This window comes from Pongo abelii, chromosome 11 (assembly GCF_028885655.2).
Source record: "Pongo abelii isolate AG06213 chromosome 11, NHGRI_mPonAbe1-v2.0_pri, whole genome shotgun sequence".
Lineage (NCBI taxonomy): Eukaryota > Metazoa > Chordata > Mammalia > Primates > Hominidae > Pongo > Pongo abelii.
The window spans coordinates 61,800,459-61,817,161 of NC_071996.2; the positions used below are offsets into that span (position 1 = coordinate 61,800,459).

General features: G+C 36.6%; 1 protein-coding gene across 16 annotated transcripts in view; it reads right to left on the reverse strand.

The window, feature by feature from the left end:
• Positions 1-16,703, reverse strand: part of BAZ2B (bromodomain adjacent to zinc finger domain 2B) — a 395,277-nt gene that overhangs the window by 17,629 nt on the left and 360,945 nt on the right. For 13 of the 16 annotated variants that reach the window (XM_054548956.2, XM_054548929.2, XM_063712613.1 and 10 more), the window contains 6 exons: positions 13,137-13,783; positions 12,436-12,709; positions 12,107-12,262; positions 10,911-11,071; positions 828-1,138; positions 308-443 (listed from right to left, as the gene is read on the reverse strand). In XM_054548956.2, coding sequence (XP_054404931.2) covers positions 308-443; positions 828-1,138; positions 10,911-11,071; positions 12,107-12,262; positions 12,436-12,709; positions 13,137-13,783 — 1,685 coding nt within the window. The remainder of the gene's footprint in view (positions 1-307; positions 444-827; positions 1,139-10,910; positions 11,072-12,106; positions 12,263-12,435; positions 12,710-13,136; positions 13,784-16,703) is intronic. The other 3 variants (XM_054548959.2, XM_054548958.2, XM_054548954.2) reach the window with 1 other exon arrangement.

Genomic DNA, 16,703 nt, shown 5'->3' on the forward strand with positions numbered 1-16,703 from the left:
AGTGAAACAGCCTTCAAGATTTAGATTAATAACTATTGTGCTGACGGAATGTGGGAGACAACTTCAGTTAGAGTTATAAACAATATTCAAAGGAGGCAGAAGCAAGATTTTAAAAAATAAAAGATAACACATTTGAAAGGTTCCTTCAGTAAGGAGGAAAGTATCAAAAATCTTTTAGAATTAGAAAAACTCTCAAATATAGCATATGTTATTATGACAATAGGTAATGTATAAAGAAAGATCTGGAGGTTGGAAGAAACAGGACAAAGTAAATTAGTTATAATATTTCTTAAATAAAAACACTTACAACTTTCATAATTGATTTTTCCCATGCTATTGATTTCTGTAATTGCTGAATGCACAGAGCTACCTGTGCAGCACTGCGAGCTTCTGATAATGCCCTTCTCCATACCCTGAGCCCTGGAGCAATATCCTCTTCAATTCTGCATTGAAATATAGAAAAATTAAGTAGGTCATGTCCACACTTACAATTACTGAATGTGAAACAATCATCACACTGAAAGCCAAGCAATGACAAAAACATGTAACAGCCAATAAGTATAAGGTTTAAGCAACTAAATTTGATGTAGTGCACAGACTGTGGCTACGTGCCTCAAAGCTTAGTCACAACCAGGTAAATGTAAGATCACTTTGCAGGATTATCAACGCACATAACAAAAAAAAAGTTTTTACAAAGCACCATGCAAATAGCATGATCCGTATGGATCACAGACATACAAGAAGATACATAGATAACAGGCAATAGAAAATAGGCTCCAATTAGCAAAGAAGCACAATAATTTTTCAAGTTAATCTCAATAACCTACCCGTCACCATCACCACTAACGGATGGTGCAGGAGCAGGGACAGTAACTGTGCCCACATTATCCAGTTTGATCTGAATGGTGGTACTTAAGGGGCTCTTCAGATACCTTCTTTCAATGTTCCGCTCCAAATCAGCCAGCCTGGTTACAGCTATATCTAGGGGGTTGTCATTCTTCCGTTCTAGTGCATGTGCACTGCTTTCGTCTTCGCCAGTAAATTCTCCATCATGCTCCTTGCACAATTTAGTAAATGACTTATGTTCAAAATATACCAAGTCCTCCCTTTCTGATGCAGGCTCTGGACACATCCAACCCTATATATCAAGAGAATAGTGTTATTATGGTTTCCTCTTAAAATGCTAGGTGGGTGAATTACCTTTACTTAAAATACAGCATTGGATACTGGCACATCTCAAGGATCGTTACTAAAAGATTTTACCTTGTGTTTCCTAAAACTAGGTGGAAATAAGAAGAAAAAAATTAAAAGAAATAGTTGTAAGAAAAGTTTGAAAAATAAAATTTATAAACTTTTGATATTATAAAAGGTATAAGAACAATCAGCAAAACATTTTGAAGGATTTTAGACTAAAATGCTTATCAGTTTCATGGGATCACTTAAATGGAAATCTCTGGGTAGCCTCTGAGCCTTTCCTCTTCCTTTCTGTTTTCATTCCTTCCATTATTCTTCTGTACAGGTCCTTCTGTGCTCACCATTCTTCCTTTGACTGCAGGGGCTTCAAATATGCTATTACCTTTATCTGTATGGCTTTTCTCTGCTCCTCTTCACCTAGTTAACTCCATTTATTTTGTAGCTCTCATGTTAAGATTCACTTTAACATGAAAGGATCCTGATAGGAATCCTTTCCTGACCTCTTTCAGGAGCTAAGTACCTCTCTGACAGGTTCTCATAGGACCATGCTCCTTAGCCTTGTCATAAATGCAATTTTATAGTAGTGTGATCATTCGATGAATATTTTTCTACTTCTAAATTCCATGAGAGCAGGGACTATGTCTGCTTTTACTCATTTATCTCCAGTACAGTGCAGGCAAATAATGGGCACTCAATACATGTATGTTGACTGAACAATCAATGATCCTGTAGCTCAAAATCCTTCAAAGATTTCCTATTCTTTAGGAAATGTTCACCATGGCATTCAAGTACCTCAATCTATCCCTTTTCATGTTCCCATTCACACATCTTATGTTGCAGTCAAATTCTATAATTTACTCTTCCACAAACATGGGATAAGCTTCCCAATCCCAATCCTCGTGCTCTGCTCATGCTGTTCCCACTTCCTGGTATGATATTCCCTGGTCTCTAATTGTCCAAACCATATTCATTTTCTTAAGTTCCATTTCATCTTCTAAATGAAATCTTCCATATCTCTGCCAGAAGTCAGTATTCTTTTTCTAAATTCATACATTACTCTGTTCTCAACAATCAGCTACTAGATTCTGCATATATGTATATGTCTGATCTCCCTATTATATGACAAGCTTTCTGATGGTAGGAACAACACTTTATCCAATTTTTTGATGTCCACTGCCTGAGATGCAATAGGTATTTAATAAATGCATATTAAATGAAAAACGGAATAAACTTAAACATCTCTTCAGATATAATTATTTTATCTTATATACTAGGATCAATTCTTCCCCTTTAACTCAGTAGAATATTTATATTTAGAAAGGAAGGATGGACTCTAAAATGGTGGCACAGATGCAAGCTGGCTTCAGTTCCTGCCCCCAATGCCCCCCGTCCCTGCCGCCAACCACTCAGAAAACCCAAAATAAATATATGGCACTGAGACGATCACCAGCAACATCCCAAAATTCAAACATGAGGATGAGACAGTTCCTGGGGCAAGAGAGAAGTGAAAAACCTCTGAGCAGATGGTAAGAGAATTAGATTTCCATATCCACGATGCTTCTCTACCCTCATTCTGCCGGGAACCAAGCACACAGAAAATTTCCCCCTAACTCACAGTTTCTACACTGAAAAAAGTGAGATCAAGATAGACAACCAACTTATCCACTAAGAAAAACAGTGTGAAAGTTCCTCAAAAATCTAAAAATAGAACTACCATACGGTCTAGCAATTCCATTAGTGGGTATACATAGAAAAGAAAGAAAATCAATATATGGAAGAGATATTTGTACTCCCATATTTACTGCAGCAATATTCACAATAGCTAAAATATGGAATCAACCTAAATGCCCATCAACAGGTGAATGGATAAGAAAATGCAGTATATTTATAGGATGGAATATTATTCAGTCATAAAGAAGAATGAAATCCTGTTATTTGCAGCAAAATGGATGGACTGGAGGACATTATCCTGGGTGAAATAAGCCAGATACAGAAAGACAAATTATTATATGTTCTCACTCATATGTGAGAACTAAAAAAGCTACTCTACTCTAGAATGTAGAGAGTAGATTGGTGGTTACCAGAGGCTGAGAAGGGTAGGGAGAGAGTGAGAGTAAGAGAAATTGACTAATGGGTACAAATATATGGTTTGACAGAAGAAATAGGAGAATACATAAAGACAATTAGACAAAATCTGGAAAACAATTCATGATATGAATGATAAAATCAACAGAGACAGATTTAAAGAACCAAACCAAAGTTCTAGAGCTAAATAATTCAATGAATAAAGTAAAAAATACAAGACTAGATCAAAAAGACAGACTAGACCAAGGAGAAGAAAGAATTTCTGAACCCAAAGACAGGTCTTTTGAAGTAACACAGGCAGACCAAGGGGTGGGGGGAAAGAAAGAAAGGAAAACAAAGAAAAAGGAAAAAAGAATGAAAAAGCCTATAGGATTTATGGGACACCATTAAGCAAACAAATATTCCTGTGGGTGTTATAGAAGTTGAAGAGAAGGGAAAAGGTAAGGAAAAAAAATTTAATGAAATAATAGGAGAAAACTTTCCATGTCCTGGAAGAAAGAGGAAAATTCAGGTACAGGAAGTTTGAAGAATCCTAAGAAATTCAACCCAAACAGGTCCTCTTTGAGGCATATTATAGTCACCCTGTAAGAAGTCAAAAGACAAAGAATTCTGAAAGCATTAAAAGTGTCAAGTCACATATAAGGAAATCTCCATTAGACTAACAGTGGATTTCTCAGCAGAAAACTTATAGGCCAGGAGAGAATGTGATGATATATTCAAAGTAGTGAGAGAAAAAAAAAACCCTGCCAGCCAAGAATATTATACCCAGCAAAGCTAGCCTTCAGAAATGAAGGAGAAAAAAAAATCTTTTGAAGACTGAGGGAAACTGAAGGAATTCATCACCACTAGGCTAAACATGCAAGAAATACTCAAGGAGTCCTATATCTGAAAGTAAAAAGATGATAACCACCATCATGAAAATATGAAACTATAAAACTCACTGGGAAAGCTAATACACAAAGGAGAAAGAGAAAGGAAATTATTACACACATAATTTTAAAAAGCCTGATGATAAACTGTATCCCTATGGAAAAACACCCAGCCACAAAAATAAATAATAATCAAGGAAGTAAGGAACAAAGGATTATACAAAACAACAGAAAAGCAATCAATAAAATGACAGGAGTAAGCACTCACCTGTAAATAGTAATCTTGAATGTAAATGAATTAAATTTCCCATTTAAAAGACATAGACTGGCTGGATTAAAAAAACAAGGCCCAACTATATGCTGCCTATAAGAAACTCCCCTCACCTGTAAAGACATATGTAGACTGAAAGCGAATGGATGGATAGAAATAGCCCATGCAAATGAAAACCAAAAGTGAAGAGGAATAGTTATACTTATGTCAGATAAAAAAAAAACACAAAACTTCAAGTTAAAAGCTGTAAAAAGAGACAAAGAAGGACAATTATATAATAAAGGGATCAATTCAACAAGAGAATATAATAATTGTAAATATATATGCACTCAATACCAGAGCACTCAATACATAAAGCAAATATTATTAGATCCAAATGTAGAGGTAGATCCTAATATGATAATGGCTGGGGATTTCAACATCCCACTGTCAGCATTGGACACATTTTCTAGGCATAAAATCAACAAAGTAACATCAAATTTAATCTGCACCATAGACCAAATGGACACGTACAGAACATTTCATCCACCAGCTGAATACACATTATTTTCATCAGCACATGGAACATATGCCAGGACTGACCATATGTTAGGACTGAAATCTCAAAAAATTTTAAAAATTTGAAATCATATCAAGTATCTTCTCTGACTACATGGAAGTAAACTATAAATCAGTAACAAGAGGAACATTTAAAACCATACAAATACATGAAATGTAAACAACAGGGTCCTGAACAACCACTGGGTAAAAGAAGAAATTAAGAATGAAATTTAAAAATTCCTTGAAATAAATGAAAATAGAAACACAACATTCCAAAATGTATGGGACACAGCAAAGGCAGTATTAAGAAGCAAGATTATAGCAATAAATGCCTACATCAATAAAGTAGAAATATTTCAAGTAAACAATCTAGCAATGCCCTTCAAGTAACTGGAAATGCAAGAACAAATCAAACCCCAAATTAGTAGAAGGAAAGAAACAATAAAGATCAGAGCAGAAATAAACCAAATCGAGACAAAAATACAAAAAATCAACAAAACAAAAAGTTACTTTTCCTAACAATAAAATACCTAGGAATGCAGCCAATCAGGGAGGTGAAAGATCTCTACATGAAAATTACATCACACTGCTCAAAGAAATCAGAGATGACACAGATGGAAAAAATCCCATGCTCATAGATAGGAAGACTAAATATCATTAAAATGGCCATACTGCCCAAAGCAATTTACAGATTCAATGCTATTGCTATAAAACTACCAATGAAATTCTTCTTTGAACTAGAAAAAACTATTTAAAAGTTCATACAGAACCAAAAGCAAGCCCAAATAGCCAAGGCAACTTCACTTCTTGGGCTCAAGCCATTCTCCCACCTCAGCCTCCCAAGTAGCTGGGACTATAGGCATGTGCCACTACGCCCAGCTAATTTTTGTATTTTTTGTAGAGATGGGGTTTTGCCATGTTCCCCAGGCTGGTCTCAAACTCCTAAGCTCAAGTGATCCTCTCACCTCGGCCTCCCAAAGTTCTGGGATTACAGGCATGAGCCACTGTGTCCGGCCTCAGCAGCATTTTGATACATGAACAATGAATTCACTAAAAAAGAAATCAAGAAGGCAATCCCATTTACAATAGCTACCAAACAAACAAGCAAAAACAAAAACAAAAACCCAACTCTAGGAGTAAATTTAACCAAAGAAGTGAAAGACCTCTACAAGGAAAACTATAAAACACTGATGAAAAAAAAAAACTGAAGAGGATGAGAGGATACAACCATGCTTATGGATCGGAAGAATCAATATTGTTAAAATGACAATACTACCCAATGCAATCTACAGATTCAACACAATCCCTATCAAAACACTAATGACATTCTTCACAGAAATAAAGAAAAAATATTAAACTTTGCGTGGAATTACAAAAGACTGAATAGCTAAAGCAATCCTGAGCAACAAGAACAAAGCTGGAGGTATCAGACTACCAAGACTTCAAAATAAACTACAAAGCTGTAGTAATCAGAACAGCATGGTACAGGCATAAAAACTGACACATAAACCAATGGGATAGAATAGAACACCCAGAAATTAATCCACACCTCTACAATCAACTGCTTTTTAACAAAGGTGCCAAGAATGCTCATTGTGAAAAGAATAGTCTCTTCAATAAATGGTGCCAGGAAAACTGGATATCCATATGCAGAGGAATGAAACTAGACCCCCCACCTCTTATCCTATACAAAAATAACTCAAAATAGATCAAAGACTTAATGTAAGACCCCAAATGATAAAACTACTAGAAGAAACAGGACATTGGTCTGGGAAAATATTTTATATATAAAACTTCAAAAGCACAGGTAACAGAAGCAAAAACAAACAAATGCAATTACATCAAATGAAAAAACTTCTGTACAGTAAAGGAAAAAGTCAACAGAGTGAAAAGAAAATCCTCAAAATGGGATAAAATATTTGCAAATAATACATCTGAAAGGAGATTAATACCAGGATATACAAGGAACTCAAACATCTCAACAGTAAAAAACCAAACAATCTGATTAAAAATGGGCAAATAATCTGAACAGACATTTCTCAAAAGAAGACATATACGTGGCCAACAAATATATGAAAAAATGCTGAACATCACCACTCATCAGGGAAATGCAAATCAAAGCCACAATGAGATATTATCTCACCCCAGTTAGAATGGCTATTATAAAAAAGAAAAAAAACGGCCGGGCACTGTGGCTCACACCTGTAATCCCAGCACTTTGGGAGGCTGAGGCGGGCAGATCACGAGGTCAGGAGATCAAGACCATCCTGGCTAACATGGTGAAACCCCGTCTCTACTAAAAATACAAAAAATTAGCTGGGTGTGGTGGCGGGCGCCTGTAGTCCCAGCTACTCGGGAGGCTGAGGCAGCAGAATGGTGGGAACCCGGGAGGTGGAGCTTACAGTGAGCCGAGATCACGCCACTGCACTCCAGAGCCTGGGCGACAGAACAAGACTCCAACTCAAAAAAAAAAAAAAAAAAAAAGAAAAGAAAAGAAAAATGAGATGCTGGTAAGAATGCATAGAAAAGGGAACTCTTACATACTGTTGGTGGGAATGTAAACTAGTACAGCCACTATGAAGAACAGTATGTAGGTTCCTCAAGAAACTACAAATAGAGCTATCATATGATCCAGCAATCCTACTACTGGGAATTTATCCAAAGGAAAAGAAAACTGTCGTATTGAACAGACGTGTTTTCACGTGGCTGGGCGTGGTGGCTCATGCCTGTAATCCCAGCACTTTGGGAGGCTGAGGTGGGTGGATCACCTGAGGTCAGGAGTTCGAGACCAGCCTCAACATGGAGAAACCCCGTCTCTACTAAAAATACAAAATTAGCTGGGCGTGGTAGTGCATGCCTGTAATCCCAGCTACTCAGAAGGCTGAGGCAGGAGAATTGCTTGAACCTGGGAGGTGGAGGTTGCGGAGAGCTGAGATGGCGCCATTGAACTCCAGCCCGGGCAACAAGAGTGAAACTCCATCTCAAAAAAAAAAAAGAAAAGAAAAGAAAAGAAAAGACATCTGCATCCCAATGTTTACTGCGGCACTATACACAATAGCCAAAATACAGAATGAATCCAGGTATTCAACAACAGATAAATGGATAAAGAAAATGTGGCATGTATACACAACAGAATGCTATATACAACCATAAAAAGAATGAAATATCCTGTCATTAGAGGCAACATGGATGGAACTGGAGGACATTACTTTAAGTGAAGTAAGCCAGGCACACAAAGTTAACCACTGCATGTTCTCATTCATGTGGAAGCTGAAAAAAAAACTGATCTCATAGAAGTAAAAAGTAGAGCAGAGGATACTACAGGCTGGGAAAAGTGGGGGCAGGGAGGGATAAAGAGAGATTTGTTAAAGAATACAAAATTACTGGCGGGGCGCGGTGGCTCACGCCTGTAATCCCAGCACTTTGGGAGGCTGAGGCGGGCAGATCATCTGAGGTCGGGAGTTGGAGACCACCCTGACCAACATGGAGAAACCCTGTCTCTACTAAAAATACAAAAATTAGCCGGGCTTGGTGGCGCATGCCTGTAATCCCAGCTACTCAGGAAGGCTGAGGCAGGAGAATCGCTTGAACCCAGGAGGTGGAGGTTGCTATGAGCTGAGATCGCACCACTATACTCAAGCCTGGGCAACAAAAGCGAAACTTGGTCTCAAAAAAAAAAAAAAAAAAAAGAATACAAAATTACTGGTAGGTAGGAGAAATAAATTCTAGTGCTCTATACCACTGTACGACGACTATAGTTAATAATATATATTGTTTCAAGTAGCTAAAGAAGGATATTATTCTTAACAGAAAAAAATGGTAAATGTTTGAGATAATGAATATGCTAATTACTCTGATCTGATCACTATACATTAAATGTACCAAAACATCACCATGTACTCCATGATACTGTACATTATTATTTATGAATTTAAAACAATTTATGAAGCAAATTCTACTTATCTTAGCTACTGATAACACAGCCAAGAACATTTAAGCAGCCAGCAATGTGATAAGGTCAAAGGACCAAAATCTGAGTATGTCACCAGGAAAATGTTTCAGGCCCACACTCTGACTTTACACATATTTTTTAAAAGCCTGATGATACACTTTCCCAACCAACAGTCAACTAGAATTGGCAAATGAGTTGGGAAAAAGCTGGAGGAAAATAGGGCTTATGGAACCAATCAAATTTAAACCAGCAAGTAGTATCAACTGACAATCTGAGAGGACAACCACAGACTATAGAAAGTAGATGTAGCAGTTTTAAAACCAAAGCACACTAGGATCATTTAGGTTAGGTGCAAAACCTCTTCTCATTTCCTGAGGGAATTATTGTCTGATAACTGATCTTCATACTGATGATTCTGTGCCACCATGATAAGTTAAATCAGGCTTTTTATTTTCAATTTAAGAAGGCAGTGAAATGTGTAACATAAGTGATCCAAAAACACGTTAAAAAATTCTAGCACTAAATGGAATAATTTTCATTTCTCCAGAAAATAAAATAGTGTGAAAGGGTTCATTTGTTGAAGATGCCAGGAAGATGACAATACACGAGGCATTTTTATACTGTATTATAGAACTTGGAGGAGGAGACATAGTTTACTAGCACAATAGTTTCAATAATAAATTTTTGCTTCCCAAGGTTGGTAATTACGTTTGTCACAAGAAAGGGATATTTTATTAGCTTTGGAAAACTACATTTTTTGAGATCCTCAAAAGTGTCCAAATGCCTATGTTAAACTAATTATGAAACAAAATCTCAATTATTAAATAGGATAGCATTATGCCATAAATTTCTCATTCTGAATAAAGCAAGGCATTTCAAATCAAATTACATGGAGATTAAGGTTTCTAAACCTTTAGTACCTTAGCAGATTCTAGCCAGGCGCAGTGGCTCATGACTGTAATCCCAGCATTTTGGGAGGCCAAACTGGGTGGATCACTTGAGGTCATGAGTTTGAGACCAGCCTGGCCAACGTAGCAAAACCCCATCTCTACTAAAAATACAAAAATTAGTGGGGCGTCATGGCATGTACTTTGGAAGCCTGAGGCAGGAGAATCACTTGAACCTGGAGGTGGAGGTTGCAGTGAGCCAAGATCATGCCACTGTACTCCAGCCTGGGCGACAGCATGAGACTCCATCTCAAAAAAAAAAAAACCAAAAAACAAAAAAACAAAAAACCCCAAAACCAAAACAGAACCTTAGCAGGTTCTAAACCTTTCATGCTTTTAAGGAGACCTTTATACCCCTCTTTACAAAACCAAAAATTCTTGCACAAGGGTAAAGCTTTCCTTTTGTTTGTCCACTGGAAGCCAGTTCTGATCATTACCTGTGACATGACAATACCCAGCAGATAGATGAGGGAATGAATGAATAAATCAGTAAATAAAAACTTTACATATATATGTAGGGTATGTGTGCATGTGTCAGTATATCATAATGGTCTATAACATATATTTGGATATATCTATATTGGTCTCCAAATTAAACTATATAGTGTAAAAGTCTGACATATAACAAGGCTTGTATATAAGGAAGTTCATGGCCCTATATGAAACACTACAACAGGAGTTTGATAATATTTGTACTAGATCATCACATTCATCTCAGTGAAACTGGAATTCTGCTGGCAGTAAAGAACTGCGCATCAGAAATAATACTTCTGAATACCATTAAGGAGGTAGCAAGATTACTAAAAAGAACATGGGCTCTGGAGTCAGACTTGGTTTAAATGCACATTTAGGCACTTACTATATGATTGGCACATTACTTACTCTGAGCCTGGTTCCTTAACAGATGGGCAAATTAATCCAGGATTGTTTTCAGAATTAAATGAGAGAAAATAAAAACATTCAGCACATTAACTAGCATATATTAGGCATGTAATAAACATTAATTACCTTCCATTATCCTAAAAACATATTTTATTCCAAGTCGACTTTACCTTCACTTGCAAACTTGCTGATGCAACTCTCCTTTCTAGATCTTCTACCTGTTGAAGGACACTCAAATCCATTTCCATTGCTTGTTCTTCTACTGACCAGTTCTCCACAATATCTCGAGTTACTTGGTTTTCTTCATTTTCATTCAGTTCAATAATAGCAACTACATTTAAAAATAAATTAATTTAAAAATCCATTTATTAAGCTTTTCCCCTCAGAGACTTCTTCCAGAAAGTGAATAAAATTCTAGGAGACCCATGTACATCTAACTTGACATACACAAATGCACTTGTGTATGTACAGGCAGCTTACTCTTAAAAGTAGAAACACGCTAAGAAACACAAAACAATATGCTACGGGTGTAAAAAAAACTACAAGACAGTAACACCAACTTAAAAAATATAAACAGTCTGTTGAGTAAAACAGAAAAAAATAGTAGTGCATTAAGATATCATTTCTCTCTTGATATCTGTGGGGGATTGGTTCTAGGACCCCCTCTGCCCCCATGAATACCAAAACCTAGAGATGTTCACATCCCTTATATAAAATGGTGTTGGCCAGGAGTGGTGGCTCATGCCCATAATCTTAGCACTTTGGGAAGCTGAGGTGAGAGGATCACTTGAGGCCAGGAGTTCGAGACCAGCCTGGGCAACATAGTGAGGCCCTGTCTCTACAAAAAAAAAAAAAAAAAAAAAAAAAACTAGCTGGGTGTGGGGGCATGTGCCTGTAGTCCCAGCTACTCAGAAGGCTGAGGCAGGAAGATTGCTTGAGCCCAGGACTTTGAGAATGCAGTCAGCTATGACTGCACCACCATTCTCCAGCCTAGGTGACACAGCAAGACTCTCGCACAAAAAAAAAAAAAAAAAAAAAGGTGTACTATTTGCATGTAATCTATGTACATCCTCCCATATGCTTCAAGTTATTTCTAGGTTACTTATAGTACCTAAGACAATGTAGATGCTATGGAAATAGTCGTTATACTACATTATTTAGGGAAGAATGATAAGAAAAAATAGTCTGTATATGTTCGGTACAGATGCACCCATCTTTCTTTGACTCTGATCTGCGATTGGTTGAATCCATAGATGTGGAACTCATGAATATGAAGGACCAATAGACTGTACTAAAATATGCTTTAGAATAATTAATTCTCATAACTAAGCAAGAAAGAAAGCTGAAAGCTTTTTTAGGTACATACCATCCTTATTCTTGAGGCAGGCTTGAGTAATATAATCCAAATGTTTCTGAATTTGCTTTTGCAATGCCTTTTCTCTTATTCCTCTGAGATGCAGCACTTTGAGCAAAGCTTTTAGGTCCTCTGGGTCAATAATTCTCCACCAACCAAACTGCATTTCTAAGTCAAGATAAATAAGTAGAACTTTTACAAATATTTTGAATAGGAAATGACACCATGGAAATAAAAAGATTTATTAACTACATATAGAACCGTCAAATATTCAGTTATAATATAGGAATCCATAATATTGAAATTGAGTAAGTGGCTGTAAACCATCTCAATGTACCTACCTTCTGGAATAGGTTTTGGACTAGGAAAATCTACTGGTTTTGCTACTTCAACAGCTGCAGGTTGAGCTGAAGTGGCCTTTTCATTCTGTGGTACTGGAGATTCGCTTTTACTTGAAGCAACATTGGAAGTCAAGAATGAATTACCATTTCCTTCTGATAACCCTAACCCCGATCCTAGACTAGGTACAGATGATGTAAATGGAATATTAGAAGTAAGCACACCAGTGGGCCACCCACAAAACTGAAGTCCCATCATAGATACTCCACCTTTCACCTGCAAAAAGAAAACATTTATTAATGAGAAGTAGATTACTTTAAGAAGTTAGGAAAAATGTTTGGAATATGAAATTATTTTTCAAATTCCAAAAAATATTCTTCCATTTATTACAATTACAGGAAAACGAAATACATTAGCAACAAAAATGTTAAATTCCATGTTCTTATTTGTTCCCCAAAGTAATCTTCCTTTCAGATATACCATTACAGTAATAAGTTAAAAAGTAATTAAAAAAGACTTAGACCAAGGCTAGAAATCAGTAGTTCTAATGAACCTGGGTGACAGAAATTCTGACTTGTTTTAGTTTTCAAACTGTAGCAGGAATATTTTAACTATTTGAGTGATCCCCCTTGAGCAAAAATCTCCATGGGGTCAAAGATTACATAAAGCAATATAAAAATGAGTTACAGTTAGCAGTACTAACCTGAAGAGGTGATAAAGCAAATGGATTTAAGCCAACAGGATTCTGAGCAGAAGATCCAAGAGGAGCTGGGGCAGGTGAAGGTGACTTAGATGGTGGCTGAGACTGAGGAGTCACCAAAGAAGCAGTTGACATATCGGCATGAGTAAGTGAAGTGTCATCACAAGGTGTTCGTGGCAAAAGACTAAACCATTGTCTATTCTTTTCAGTCAGCGTTTTTAGTAACTGGTCATTGGGGAGAGGACTGTAGAACTTCCCTGGACCACTTGAACCAGTATTAAACAGATTAGAATCTGCCTTTTCCACATTGCTTTGCGTTGCTGTTGACTGAATGCTGCCCAGTGAATGTTTTCCACTGTTCTGATAAGACAACGTGCACCCATTTGTACCAGCATTTGGTTTGGGAGTCATAACTTCTGACTCAGGAGGCATCTTAGCTACTTCCAAAAGCTTGCTTAATTTGGAAAAAGAGCCAGGTTTCTGAAGGAATAGATTTGTGTTATCTTTTTCTTTAAGATCTTCCTTTTGTTCACAGTGATCTGTATTTGAACAATTTAAACTGTCCCCAGAAGTCTCAAACATTTCTTCTTTGATCTGGACACTTTCTGCCTTTTTTAGTTTTTCTCTTTCTTTTGCAATTTCTTCTAGTCCTACAAAATCAAAAAGCATTATGAACATCAGTTACTCCAGATCAAACCAATACTGTAATTAAATTTCATTACTCTTTATCAACTTATATGCATAAATACTTAAACTTTTCTATATTACCTAATACTCCCTATATTTTCCTTTTTTATAGATTATAGCTTTCACTCACTGCAAAATTAACATATATATATATTTTGTTTGTTTGTTTGTTTGTTTGTTTAAATTTTATTTTGAGATGGATGGAGTCTCACTCTTCCACCAGGCTGGAGTGCAATGGTGCGAATTCAGCTCACTGCAACCTCTGCCTCCTGGGTTCAAGCGATTCTCCTGCTTCAGCCTCCTGAGTAAATGAGATTACAAAGGTGCACCACCATGCCTGGCTAATTTTTTTGTATTTTTAGTAGAAACAGGGTTTCACCAAGTTAGCCAGGCTGGTCTCGAATCTCTGAGGTCAGGCAATCCACCTGCCTTGGCCTCCCAAAGTGCAGGGATAACAGGCATGAGCCACCACGCCCGGCCGGCATTAACATATATTTGTTATAAAAAATTAAAATCCAAAAATATTAAAAGTACAAAAAATATTACAAGCTGTACTACACAGCAAAAATTACCCTTAATATTTTTGTATTAAACTTCTAGGAGTTCTCTATGTGATACATACACACTTATATCCACATAATTAAGGAAAGAAATTCTACTACATACATAATATTCTAAACTGCTAGAGGGTTTTATTGAATAATACCCTGTAAACACCTTGATATGTCGATAAACATATAACTTCATCATAAATTTTAATGGCAACAGAATGAACTATATCATAACTTAAATAATTTCTACTGATATATAATAATAGGTCCCAATTATTCACTATTATAAACAATGCTGTAAATAATGACTTTTTATCTATATTTTTGGACTTGTTCTCCCGATTTACTTCCTTAAAATAAATTCCTAAAAAAAAACTAAGATGTGTACTTTTCAGAGTTTTTGAAATATACTGTCAAACTGTCCTCTACAAAGTCTGGATCAATATATACTCATATTAAAGTAACTGAGAGCATCTGTGTGCCTATATCCTCGATGAAACTGGATGCTGTCAGTATTTTTTGTTTTTGCCAATATTTGAGGTGAAAATCTAGATTGCATTATTTCTGGTCATTAGTAAGGCTGAATATCTTTTCACAGGTTTACTGGTATTTCTCTTTTGTAAATTTCTGGTTCATATTTTTGCTCATTGTTTTAAAAATAATTTATAAGTACTATTTTAAAAACATAAATCCACTACTTTATTCAATTTGAAAAGTAATATGCTCGCAAGTTAAAACATTCAGTCATGAAGGGTATAAAGTAAAGGCCTTTCTACCTATTCCTTCAATCTCTATTTCTACACTTCAGGGGCAGCCATGGTTAATTACATCAATATATCTTCCCAGAAATCATATATACGTTATCTATGACTACCATTTTGCATTATTACATAAATGGAATACTACTATTCACTTTTCTGCGGCTTAGAATAAAAACCAAACTCCTAACCAAGGCCTACAACATTCTATAATCTGGTTCCTGAAAACTTCCACCACCTCTGCACCACTCTTGTCCTTGATAACTCTGCTCCTCTTCTCACTTTCTATTTTCAGCTTCTTGAACATGCTAAGTTCTTGCCCTTCTCAGAGCCTTTGATCTTGTTCTTCCCTCTGCATGGGATACTGTTTTGTTGACTGGCTCCTTATCCTTCATGTCTCAGATAATAAATGTTATTTCCTTACAGAGATTTTCTCTGATCACCTTATCTAAAATTAGGACCCCCCATTCATCTTAGAATGTCATTCTATATATTTCCTTTACAGAATTTAACATTAATCATGATGTTTGTTTATTTTCGATTACCTTCCCTCCCACGTACTAGAATTTAAATCAACAAGCTCTGTTTAAAGGCAGAGCAATGTCTACATCTTTTTTTTTTTTTTTTTTTTCTGAGATAGGGTCTCACTCTGTCACCCAGGCTGGAGTGCAGTGGTGTGATTAGGGCTTACTGCAACCTCGACCTACCAAGCTCAAGTGATTCTCCCAACTCCTCCCAATTAGCTGGGACTACAGGTGCACACCACCAAGTCCAGGTAATTTTTGTATTTTTTGTAGAGACGAGGTTTCACTATGTTGCCAGGCTAGTCTCAAACTCCTGAGCTCAGGCAATCCACCTGCAGATTACAGGCATGAGCTTTGGGATTACAGGCACGAGCCACTGTGCCCAGTCAATGTCTGTATCTTGCTATTATTGGATTCCAAATGCTTAGCATGGTGGCTACTATAAAACAGTGGCTCAATAAACCAGGCACAGTAGCACCTGTAGTCCCAGCTGCTGGGGAGGCTGAGGTGGAAGGATCGCTTGAGCCCAGGAGTTTGAGTCCAGCATGGGCAACATAGTGAGATCCTGTTTCTAAAGAAAATAAAAGGAGGTGCTCAATAAATATTCATTGAATAACGAAATAAAAGGATGAATTTAATTCTTTCACTAACAGTATTCCTTACAGAACTTTCCAAAACATGTAACTGTAGTTCATCTGTAGTTCATTTTTGTGATCAGCTGCATAATTTTGTTATATAGGTATATCATAATTTATCCAACCAGTCCTTTATTAATGTTTGACATAGCCCTCATATCCTTCCTTCTCTTCAAATTAGTTTCTAGTTGAAATTAAATCCCTATACATCAGATTTATACTTCTGACCAATATAGAGTAACAGGGACTAGATTACCTTCTTGTATGAAACAACCAGAAACAGATAAAATACATGAACCAACAGTTTGCAGGAAACTGAACATCAAATAACAAAGTTGAAAAACAAACTCAGTGAGTCTTGTGATTGCCCCAGCTTACTGCCTTGGGATAGCTTCTAGGATACAGCAATAAGGAG